The sequence below is a fragment of the Pyrgilauda ruficollis genome, unplaced genomic scaffold (genome assembly GCF_017590135.1).
Source record: "Pyrgilauda ruficollis isolate IOZ18807 unplaced genomic scaffold, ASM1759013v1 scaffold1, whole genome shotgun sequence".
In the NCBI taxonomy this organism is placed as follows: Eukaryota; Metazoa; Chordata; class Aves; order Passeriformes; family Passeridae; genus Pyrgilauda; species Pyrgilauda ruficollis.
Window position 1 is genome coordinate 1,436,996 of NW_024508100.1, and position 12,122 is coordinate 1,449,117.

Genomic DNA, 12,122 nt, shown 5'->3' on the forward strand with positions numbered 1-12,122 from the left:
GATCCTGTATGAAGAGTGATTTGCTGTAAGAGCGGATGCATCAGCCGAGTCGTGTTTGAAAGTAAATAATAAATAATTGTAACAGTTAATATAAGGAACTGACATCTCCACAGTTTATTTTCCACTTGGTTAAGTTTAGCTCAGGCCAGCTTCTTTCTGGCATCATTTGCATCTAAGCCGAGAGATCAAAACGGAGCAGCCGCCCCCGTCCCTCCCCGGCTGCGTGCGCGGTGGGTTCCCACGGCCGGGGCTCTCTCCTGGCCCGGGCACAGGGCTGCTTTGGCCGGGACGGGTCCTGGGGTGCGGGGAGGCTGCGGGGTCGCCGCTGGGCTTACGGGGGTGCGGGGAAGGGGATGCTCTGGGGCACGGCGAGGTCGGCACCGCGGCACCGGGGGTGCGGGCTCGGCAGCGGCGGCTGCAGCGGGGGCTGCGGGACGCGCTGCCGGCGCACCGAGCGCTCCGCAGCCGCCGCTGCCGCCCGCAAAGGGTTAAGGGGAGCGGGGCTGGCGGAGGGCGGGCGCTGCCGGGGGCTCCCGGGGATTGGTGCGAAGTTTGGAGCGGGGCGGCCCCGCACCGCCCTCCGCGGCGGCTCGGCCCCCACCGCCACAAAGCCCTGCAGGGAAAGTTGCTTTATCGCCGGTTTCTCGCTCCCCGGCTCTCCCCCCCCCTCCCCTCCCCTTCCCCAGCCCCTTTCCCCTCCTCCCCTCGCTCCTTAAACGGGATTCCGGCTGGGCGAGCCGCCGGACGGCATCACCGGGCATCCCGCGGCGCGGAGCCCCGGAGGCTCTGGCAGGTCCCCGCTGTCCCTCCCCGCACACACACGCTCAGCCCGGCCCGGAAAGCAGGAAAAAAAATAATTTACAAGGTTTCCCCCTTTCCCTGACCTCCTCGCCCGTGACTCTCGAGTGGAAAAAAATCGCCCGCGGGGGCGAAGGGGGGAGGTTGTTCAAAAGCCGGTGAAGGGGCAGAGCCGCTCCGTGGGGAGGGCACCCCCAGGCAGCCCCCGGCACCCCGGGGAGGGGGGGATGAGGTAGAAGCCGGCGGCGGAGCGCCCGCCGGGCGCCGTGGCCGCGGAGGGCATGAGGCGGCGAGCGGCGGGGATGGGCTCCAGAGCGCAGTGTTAGAGCCCGGCAGCAGCCAAGGTAAGTGTTCCCCGCACCGCCACCCGGGCCGGGACACCGCTCCGGGACACCGCGCCGGGGCCGCGTAGCGCACAGCTGGGAGCCGCCAGCGCAGCCCCGAGGCGCGGGGCAGCACCAGGTGGCATCGCGCCGGGTGTCCCCCCGCTCGTCCCTCCCTTCCGCGACCCCGGCTCCCGGCGGCGAATATCCCGTTACCGCCGAGCCGCGCTGCGCCCCGGGCGAGCCCCGCCGCCCCCCGCTCCCGCTGCCCGCCGCGAACGGGAGCGAACGGCGGAGCGGCCGCGTTTGCTGTGCTGGATGCTGTACGCGGGTTGTTGTGTGTCCTGGGGGCACGGGGTGTTTAAAGCGGGGAGTTTACAAGGGTGAGGAATCCAGACAGTGTTTAGAGAGTGAGAGTTTTAGGAGGAGAATGGGGTGTAATTAATGTAAACCTGATCTTCCCCGGGCGTGCGTATCGCAGCGAAGGCATCTTCAAGAATCTGGGTAATTAAGTGCGGTTGCGCTTTGGGACGCACCTCTGGAGCCCACGGAAACAAGTGGGGCTGTTGGTGGAGAAAGCGTGGCGGGGGTGGCGGGGGGAAGAAGAGGAAAGGAGGAATCAGCGCTGTACGGAGAAGTCTCGGAGTGGAGGAAGGCGCGTACCCAGAGCGGAGACTGGCTGAGGGGCACTGGAGCAGCAACACAAAGTTTTCTGGGCTGCTGATGGGAGAGGTAGCATTCCTCCTCCCCCTTCCACCAAGTTCCTCCGCAAATTGTTAACCTGAAATCTTGTTTTATGGCCACTTGCTAGCGTTTTGTTTGCCTTCCAGACTGGTTCTGTACAGGATACTAAAGAATTATGCATTAACTGTAAACTTAGAGGAGCTTACTGGCCTCAGTGGGTTCTTGATTTATATCAGGCTAAAGCAGAGAGGAGGGCAAAGTTTTACTCACTGAGCACCAAGGAATGAATTACAAGTACGTTGCTCTTTCATTTGCTCTTTCTTCTTCTCAGTCTTCTGAATGGGATTTAAAACTCTGCAAAGTTGAGGGTTGTTCAGTTTTTCCCCCCAGTAACTATTTTGCTCTCTTTTTTCCTGCCCAGGTCTGAGAGGACAGTAGCCTGTGCGATACGGCGGGATCTGGTTTTCAAAATGGAATTGCAGCTGGCGCTCCTTTTGGCAGGGATAATTGCATTTTCGGACTCAGCGAGAGGTAAGGGGACCACGCTTGCTGCGATCACCCGGTGACTCTGTCCCTCCCCTCTGCCCCGTGGGCTCTGCTAACACCCGTGGTGCCCCCGGAGGGATCCCCCAGGGGAGTTGCTGTCAGCAGGGACTCGTCCCCTGCACATTTTTTATCTGCACAGGGGTGCAGGCTCGTGCCCACGTGTGGTGCCTCCTTACCTGCGTTGTTTGGGATGGAGCGCGGTCACTGCGGCTTTGCTGAGGTCTGTTAGGCACAGGTGAACTTCCAGGGGCTTTTCTTGTGCCTGTGTAAAAATACACAGACAATTTTAAAGAAAAGCAGCTGCATTCCTCTGTGGATCAGAAATACCTCTCCCCTCCTGTAATCCCTCCAGCCTCTGCCCTGTGTATTCCCACTTACAAACTAAACAAACACATCCATTAACTTCCCCGGTGACAGACAAATGACAGTTCCCAACAGCGAGAGAGTATTTGAGCGTTGAGGCTCCAGCAGTTGATCAGATTTCAATAAACAGGTTACCCTTCCAGAGGCAAATTGAAATACGTTGACTTGGGAATGATGGGGGTAGGAAAAAAAGAAGTTTCTTTATGGCAAGGTGCTTTTAGCAAAGCTCTGGGATCAGAGTGCAAGGAGCGGTGGCGCTTCCTGCGCTTTGCCTGTGTTGTACCTTGGTGGGTGCTGTCCTTAGCCTGAATGGGAATCCAGGATTTCAGCTCCCCCACCCCTGGTCACAAAGTAGGGACTGCATTGTTCCAGGAGAATAGGGGTACAACTTTTGGATGCAGATTGCTCCAGCTGCAATTCCCAACAGTCTCGGAGTTTTGTGAATTGTTATAAGACCTTGAAGTCGTCCAATGTGAAGGACTTGCGAGTTAAAAGGTTTAATCTTGCCCTTCACTTGGGCTGTAACTTGCCAAAAATAAATCTTGGGGGTGAGGGTGGGAAAGGAGAGGGGGAGCATTACTCTGAAAACTCAAGTTTGGTTTAGTGCACTGCTTTTTTTTTTTTTTTTTTTTTTGGCATTGGCTCTCAAGCAAATATTTTATGGAGGCAAAAGCACTATAAAATGATTTGGCTGGAAGCTGAATGAAAAAGAAAACAGTATATAGGCTGTAATTCCTTCAAGTCTGAATTCCAGGCAAGGCTTACAATGGAGACTCAGTTTAAGTTGTGGGCGATGGGCAGCAGTGTGTGAATTAAGATGACTTCATGGATGTATATTATTGCAATGGACCTGAGAAGTTGGTGGAGTTCCGGAAAAGATCTGAAGTGGGCAGGAGAAGACAAAAAGATTCTTGTCTCTGATGTGAGCTGAGTATCGGCTCCTTTACTGGCTGACCCTGTTTAAATTTGGTTTGCAATTGTCTTGCTCTTACACTTACTGCCCCTGGAAAGTGAAGCGCTGTGGGCTCTTGCCATGTGAAGAAGTGACAGAAAATTAACAGCAGTAATTTCAGGACATCATTATTTTTCTTGTGGAAAGGTCTTTTAAATATAACTTTGATAGGATCATATTGGTAATTGGATTATTTGAACACTTTTCAGAACTAGAAAAACCCATTCTGTAAGTGTATGGAGAGATGGTGCTGGTTATTTAAAATTATCAAGAGATAGAGGTTAAAAGCCAGGGCCAAACCCATGAAAAATGTCATTCATTTGTGTGCTGAAGAGAGGGGAATTATAGAAGAAAAAGGAGTCATTGCTGTGAAAACAGAAACAAAATTCTGACATTTAATTCCTGCTTTAGACCTCCTTGAGAAGGAGAACATTTCTGATTGTGAAGGAGGTAGATGGAAGATCGAACTTGTGAACAGAGATGAGACACTTCCCAGAACTTTGAAACTTTGTGCTGACAGTTATCTCCAATTGTTAGGTGTTTACATTGGGATAATTTCAGGTTCTTGGAAAAATGTGCCAGGCTTTTCATGTGCCTGCAGAGTTTTTCTGAACGCCTCCTACAAGGGCTTTGGCCGCTGGAGATTTGTAAACGTTACCTGCCACGGTCGCTCGGGTTTTATAGGCAGTCCTTCAGCCAAATCTCAGCCTGAGGTCGTGAAGCTCTTCTCTGGAGGAAGAAGGGCGCTTTGTTTTGGTCAAACAGCATTTCATGTCTTTGTCCTGATTGCAGGTTAGACATGTGTGGCCTGAAGTGTGCCAGCACCTCCTGATCTGAGGCATCAGAAGTTAAATAGGTGCTTGCTGGCTGGCGATCAAGTGAGGAAGGTGGCTGAGGAGGTTCTCTGGGAAAGTGATGGTCCTTCTTTTCTACTCATTTTAGGCAAAAGTAGGTTATGCTGTAATTAGGGTGTTCATTTGAAGCTGACTGAATGCTGTGCCCATGCTTGGGGAAGGGCTGTGCCATGGTGCATCTGCACAAGGGGGCAGAGTTAAGTTGCCCACGCGCTCCAGCTTTGATATTTCCTGACAGTTGAATGCTCAGCTGCAATCTTGCATTAAATGTTACGTTGTATTATTTTTACATCTTTATTTAGGTGACACCTTTTAAGGCAAAGGGCTCTACAGGAATGACTGATTGGGTTTGGCTGGCAGGTTTTTTTTTTCCACCTCCCAGCAAAAAGGGGCGTTTTTCCAGGGTCGGATCTGTGCCTGCTGGCTCTGTCCCACCAATGTATCTCATCACTGATGTAGAAGTCACTAAAAAATGGAATATCTTAGCAAACTAAGATAAACTCTTAAGAAAGAGGCAATACCTCTGAAGTATCCCGGAAAAATAGAGAGCAGGTCTGATTTTAGAGGTACAGGTGGTAGAACTGTCTGTGTTTGAAGGGATTAAGGGTGAGGTAGCTCTGCCTGTGTTTGAACCAATGCTTTTGGGGTTGAAAGACTTTGACTAAGGGCTTTTGTACACCTTCCAAAAAACTTGGTCTGGAATACTTCTCAGTGGCCAATCTTATTCCAGGCTAAGGATCTCCTGAAGGGAGCCTGTACCAAAAAGTCTTCCCCGGGAGCTATTTTGGTAGATATCCAAGCCCCTTCTTTCCCTTGTGGCTGAAAACTAGAATGCCTGTGTGCTCAAAGCCCACTCTTGGAGAGCAAAACCTGCGTGCTGTGGTTTTCTAAGAGGGACTGTGCCTTCCAGCTGACAGCCAAGGCGTGTGGCTTCAGCCTGGCAGCTTCAGCCTGGTTGCCAGCCTCGACAGATAATATCTGCTCTGAACCTGGGATAACAGCACAGGTCCAGCAGCTCATCCCTCATGTTATTCCATTCCTGCTCTCTCCAAGCAGCCCCATACTGGGCATAAAGTCTTCAGTGTCCTCTGCAGGGATTAATGCCGTGCTGGGTCACTAACCTTTAGCGACTATGTCCTGTAGCAATGTAGCTCCTGCCATGCCACACCTCCGGCTGGACACAGGTAATACAATCTGATATTTTCCTGCCTGTGTTATCTCAGTGACCAACAACGCAATATTTGTTCCAAATCTGTCAAGTTGCCATCATATTCGCGTTGGTGACCGTATATGGTAACGTTGGGATGTGCCTGGCTTGGTCCCATGGCTTAAGCAAGATTTTGTATGGTATGTTTAGAAGTTTTTGGTAAGAGCAGTAACCACCCTCCTGTTAGCGAGTAAACTGATATTCTGCTGGAAACTAATTAGTTTGGATGTTGATTTCATTTTCGGTGCATTGCGTAGGGAAGGGAAGAACGGGACCTTAATTGCTTTCTGTTCTGGCACTTCTCCGTGCGACCTTGGCTTGCAAACCTGCTTGGTGTCTGCTTTACAGGGAATTTGCTGATTGGGCCACACCAAAATTCAACAGTTTCATGCAGAAATAATGTTATGTGCCATTTTGGTTTCTCTTAATGTTGAAGAAAAGGGAATAGATTGCTAGAGGTGTTTTTTTTTTAATGTCTTGGAAGTTGAGTTCTTCGTTCTGATGAATAGAATTCCCATTCTGTAACTTTGGGGTTTATAAGAGTAAACTTTAGGGTTTATAAGGGTCCTTCAGTAAACACAGAAAACATAAAAAATGGTAATGGGACAGAGATGGTTATTGCCTTTTGTATTACGCCTTTATTCTTGTTGAGTGGTTGTTACCAGATAGAATGATTAGGTAATTTCTCGCTTGTGAAAGAGAAGCATGTTCAGATCTAACAGCCTGATTCAGATTTTATGGAAGTCACAGCACATCTTCTGGAGAAGTTTGGGGCATTTTTTGGATCTTGCTCTTGGGGAACTTGCTCATGAATAATCTGTCAGCATGACTTGTACCTAGAGTCAACATGACGTGCTAAGAAAATCCTGGTTATTTTTTAAACGCTGGTTCCTCCCTTCTTCTGAGGCTGTCGGCCGCTTTAAATTGAGGCCGAGTTTAAACATAAAATTCAGTGTGCGTCATACTGGAAAATTAGGGTTGATTTTATTTGTTTTTAATTAGGAATATTACAAAACTCAGCAAATTGCTCAAATACATCTACATTTTCCCTAAAGTTTTTATAACTCTGTTTTTCAAGTCCATATGTTTCTTTGACCTTCATTAAAAAACGCAAGCAGCGCATCCAAATGTCTCTTTTCTGGGATGAACTTGCAGACAGCAAAGGCTGGGCTCCAAAGCCTCACTCTTAGCCACAGAAGCTGCTTTCATATGCCATGGTGGTGCTTGAGATATTACAGGAAAGTGTTTATTCCAGGAAAAAAAAAAATTCAAAATTGAAAAAGAAGTGACACTTGCTAGCAAGTAGGAACTCTTTTTTCAAGATTTGGGGCTATTAGTGCCAATTTATTAACTAAAGCTGAAGTTTTTCATTTGACATGAGTTGGCTGATAGAGCTGATATTTTCCAATATCCTCTCTGATAATTCCTTTTTGAGTTTCTGTCTCACCATAAGTGACACTGATACATCTGGGTGCAGAATACTCGTCATGGAATAGTGTGAATGCAGTAGAGTCTGCCTGTGCATTTTTGGATTAATTACTGAAAGAGATAAAAATTTCCACTGAAAGAGGAAAATAATAATAATGCAGAGATCCTCTTGTGCCTAGGTTGAATTAAAAAAAAAAACAAAACCTCAACAACCTTTAGTCATAGCTTTATTTATTCAGTGAGATTTGAACTGGTGCAGCTGATTTTCCTAAGACGTGAAGCTCCTACTTGTGTCTGCAGTGACTTGTAAAACCAAGCTGCCAAAAGGATCTGTGCAAATGTATCCCAGCATTACAGGAGTTGGTGGAAGTGCTTTTTTCTCACATTTCTTTCATTACCCTCCTCATTTTGTCTTGTTTCAAGTAATTTGTCTTTCATCTGACCTCTTCCTGTATTTTCTGATGGGCTGCTCAAGCTAAAATGCATTTGATATTGTTTGGAACATTTAATTTGGATTTCTATTCCTTATCTTTTTCTCTGTAATCAGCCTTTACTTTGGGCTTTCTCTGGTAATAACACCCCTGTACCTATTTAGCTGTGTTTACCTGCTCTAATCTTTTGCAGCAAGGTGAAATATTTTTGGTCATATAAGGAACTTTTTGAGAGTGGAGCCAGTGTGAATGCAGAAGTTGCAAACACTTCTGTCTGATGCAAATCTGTTCAGTCTGCTGCTCTGTTATAGTAACTGTGGTACTATGGTAAAAGAAAAATATTTCCAAAAGCGAGCTTGATCTGATTGTGCTGTCCTGATGTCGTGTGAGATAAGCAAATGCAGCCCATGCCAGTTGTGACAGGTTAGGACCTGATTCAGAGCCTGTGAGTGTTGGTGCTGTGACTCCTACTCACTCCCATAGGCTTTGGATCCATCCCTGAAGGATGACTTACTCAGATGATCTGTGATACCCACTCCATGTGTGACAGCCGAGGGGATATGGGCTAAATGTGCAACTCACCTGCTTGACTGCAAGGCTTGGACTCACATTTTTATTCTAGAAAAGCACATTTTGCTTCTACTGACTGCCAGCTCTGCTTGATGGGTGGAGTGTGCCCTGAAAACAATTTGGAAATTCACTGCTTAAACTGTGGGTTGCTGCAGAGAGGTTTATCCCCAAAGACAGAGAGCCATCCTGTGGGCAGTGTTCTGAGTCTGGATGGGCTCAAAAATTGCCTGTTATTTAATAAGTGAGTGTATGCTGTTTGTTGCTAAATCCATTCCCATCTCTTATTTCCCCCCCCAGCCTTTCCAATCAAATAAACCTGGGCTGAGTGGAGTTTGGTTGGTTGCTTTGATTACTCAGTGTCCCCTTGGTATCACAGCAGAAACACAGTGTCCTGCAGTGCTGTGAGGAACCTGAACTTGTTATTTCATCCCAGACACTCCAATTTTCATGAAGAAATTCAGCCAATAACTCCAGGCTACTTCTTCCATTAAGTGTTCAGACTTACTTTGAGCTTTATTAAGGGAAGAAGAAAAATGTAAATTGGGAACAGAGGCTCCTTGGAGCAGGTTAATGTTTCTCAGGATGCCTGCACCTCTATGCTCAGCCTCTCTACAAGTGGTTTCCAGCTAGATGGGACACAAAATAATTTCTTCTCGTATGTGGTAAATTTATTTCATGAGAGATTCACACAATCTTGGGTGTCATGTCAAGTGAGTAATGCAAGAGGTGTCATACCCTAGATGCCACTTGGGTGGCATTGACTTGGGTGGGTATTTTAGGAGCTGTCAGTGTTTGTGCTTGTCAGATAAAAACATAGGAACAGCAGACGAATAGGGAAATGTGGACTTAATTTGTGCAATAGGCATTTTTAAAAATTCACATTCTCCTTGCTAGGTTTGCTCCACATACCCCCTGAACTGATAACCTTAAGAGTTAGTTATTAATGTGGACTGGCACAGCATCTCTGTGGTGACTTTGGGCTTGTTAGTTCTGCCCAGGATACTGGGAGAGGGGAAAAAGCTGGAGAGGAACATGGTGGGAAATGTGTTAGCCAACCCCTAATATAAAATTTAGCCCAGATTAATTAGTGTACCCCTGCTCTTGAGGCCTGCTGGTCCCTGGGAGAGGATCTTGAGCAGGCAGTGTGTGACTTGGAAGGGGATGTTGGGATGCAGCTTTTCCAAGTCTGTGCTGTGGCTCTCTCGTCTCTTGTGTCCTCCCAGGTGCCCTCACATACAGGTGTGAGACTCAATTGGCTTTTGACCAATGTATGACTGAGTAAAAGCCTTCTAATGTAAAAGGGGTGCTTTCATTGTGCTGTGTTTTGCTATTGCTTTGTATGGATTTTAATCTCCTTTGTTCTAGACAGAAGTGAATGGGGCAAGGCCAAATCAACCACAAAGAAGGGAAAAGGGAAAGCTGTTCAAGTCTCTCAGCTGCACAAGCCAAAGTACTGGAGTTAGGCAGCTGCAGATGCTGGAGCACTGTGAACAGGTTTCTTTCCCTCCTCCTTCCTCTCTAACAGATTTGTGTGAGTTGGAGTAACAGAGGAAGTTATTTTTCTCGGTGGTTGTTCTCAGATCTGTTAACACAGTTCTGTAACACATCTGTAACTGCTGGTTAAGCAATGACAAGTGCCAGATGAGCTACAGGTGTATGAACTGCGTGTCAAGGATGGAAGGGTTAATGAGTAACAGGATGAACCTCTGAACACTGTGGAATATCTCCCCAGGGATACTCCAGACTCTGTGGAAGGAAGGGAGGATGCTTGTTTGTCATTGACCAGTCAGTATTCAACTGGTGGCTCTAACTCCTGCAGGGTGTGGATACCCTTCAGAGAGAGGGTGCTGTGAGCCACCTTGCTCACCTTCTGGGTGAATCTAAATCTCCCCTGTTCTTCTGCAGACTAACACAACATTTTGGTGGCAATTCCAGCGTCTCTTTATCCAGATGAGGAACACTGGAAAGGGTTTAATGTAATTTTGGGCAGTTTGAAATGGAAAAACTGGGGAGGAGTTGACAGCTCCTCCAGAGAGGAGGTCAGGCTTCATGGAGATCAGGCTCCATGCTCTGTTAAGTCATTTCATATTTTAATGTCCAGGGTTGGATTACAAAGGTGATAGTCCCTTTCAGTTCAGTGAGTTGTGGCTGAGTAGGTGTGAGTAGGATTTAAATATATAATCCTACCAGAGAGCAGAAACTGGAGCCTTGTAAGACCAGGCTGAGCTTCAGTTCTGTGCAGGGTGGCACCACGCCATGGGAGGGTTCATCAGGATCTGCAATAGTTAATATAAAACTAGAATAACAGATCAGAGCTGATGAGTATCTTTCCTCCTCCCTGCTATTCCCAGCCAATCAGAAATGCAGTATTGGCAGGGCTAATTTCATTAAGGGCTAATGAGAGTGAAACTTTCTACTTAGTCATGGCCAGGACAGTAAGCAGGTGTTTACTTTGCCTTGTTTGATTGGCAAGGAATCATAAACCTGTTAGGGAGATATTTGCATATGCAGGGAAGTGGCTTTGGGTAGTTGATTGCTAATTGCTGGATTTGTTCTCTGAAGGTGTTTGCTCTGAGCACACAGCTATTGTTTCTGAGATACAAAGAAGTAGAGGCTGGTGAGAGCATTTTGCTCAGGAGCTGCACAAACCATAAGGTGGGGATGGGTCAGTCTTTTATCTAGACCAGAGCAAAGTCCTGCTTGTGTTCATAAGGCAGAATGCTTTTCCTGATTTCCTGCCTGCTCAAACAGGAGTAGGCCAGAGGATTTGGAGGATTTCAGGCAGTATTTTGTGATGGTGATTTACACAGGTTTATTTTTGTCCTTGGAAGTTCATTGGAAACATCAGACTAGTAGTCCTTGTATGCAATTGCTAAAGTAGCCTCTGGATATTTAAATTGAAGGTAAATTCAGGGCTCTCCTCCCCTTGAGTATTCCTGTTTGGAGGAGGATTGTAGATTCACCGGGTTAGGAATCTGTCCCTCACTTTACCATCAATACCAAAGAAAGCTACTGCAAGGGTGCTACTCAAAAGTAGTCATAGCAATAGACCTGCATATTTATAATAATTATGACTATTTACTGAGAGTTTCCAGTGCATTAAAGAGAGACCCAGAAAGTGCTGCTCAGCATAGGCATTCTTCCTCTTCTAGATACTGTCAGGAGAAAAAGCTTGTCTTTCTGAAGGCCACAGACTAAATGGAGTTCCAAGCTTATTTTTCTTTTATCCAAGAAAATCCAATAAATCCAGTAAATTCTTTCAGTGTGGTCTTCCAAGAGTTTTTCAACTTGGTCTGACTCACAGATTATTTGAGTGCCATTATAGACTAGGGGTCAAGCAAGTTAATTCCCAGAACAGTATGCTGCCCTGTTTTCAAACTGTGCTAATCAGGGTTTTGAGTCAAAGCATGGCAGTTTGCTTAGTGAAATTATTTTCCTGTTAGAAAATCACAAATAGGCTCTGACTATTCATGTTGGCCTGGTCACTGGAGCACTCACATCACATGCAGTGCAAAGCCCCCAGGGATGCAGTCGCTGTGGATCAGGGCACTGGTGGGGGCTCATTTACCATTTCACAAGATTGAACTCGTGAAAACAGGCTGAAATCTTTGGAAAGAAAAGAAAGAAATTGTTGCTGTTACATTTCCACCTCCAGCAGGACGGAGGGAGGGCTGTGTGGAGCCCGTCTGAGCTGTGAATGTCCTTCCCCTGAGGAGACATTTGGTGGAGTTATTTGGTTACCTCTCCCCCTCACCTTTTTGTAATGGACTCTTGTTTACTTTTTCCTCCTCCTTTCCCGTAGCTTATTAGCACTGTTTAGGCAGAGGAAATGAATTACCATAATTCACTGTTGTTTACAACAGGACACATTCCCTGCATGTATGTATACACAGGCTGGCATTCACCCTTCCAGCGCTGTGCAGAGCAGCGTGTTTACAGAGTCTGGCTCCGTTTAGGGAGAACAAT

General features: G+C 47.2%; 1 protein-coding gene and 1 long non-coding RNA gene across 4 annotated transcripts in view; one reads left to right on the forward strand and one right to left on the reverse strand.

Annotated features, from left to right (window-relative positions):
- Positions 1-340: 340 nt before the first annotated feature.
- Positions 341-12,122, forward strand: part of FGFRL1 (fibroblast growth factor receptor like 1) — a 168,062-nt gene continuing 156,280 nt past the window's right edge. The window contains exons 1-2 of one of the 3 annotated variants that reach the window (XM_041472195.1): positions 341-865; positions 2,227-2,336. In XM_041472195.1, coding sequence (XP_041328129.1) covers positions 2,276-2,336 — 61 coding nt within the window. In that variant the 5' untranslated portion in view covers positions 341-865; positions 2,227-2,275. Of the gene's footprint in view, positions 1,143-1,424; positions 1,505-2,226; positions 2,337-12,122 lie in introns of those variants that run through there. The other 2 variants (XM_041472117.1, XM_041472278.1) reach the window with 2 other exon arrangements.
- On the reverse strand, positions 1,502-2,786 carry LOC121356262. The gene is made up of 3 exons (XR_005955537.1): positions 2,730-2,786; positions 2,528-2,613; positions 1,502-2,159 (listed from the first exon to the last, which is right to left on the reverse strand). It is a non-coding gene; the product is annotated as an uncharacterized LOC121356262 (long non-coding RNA).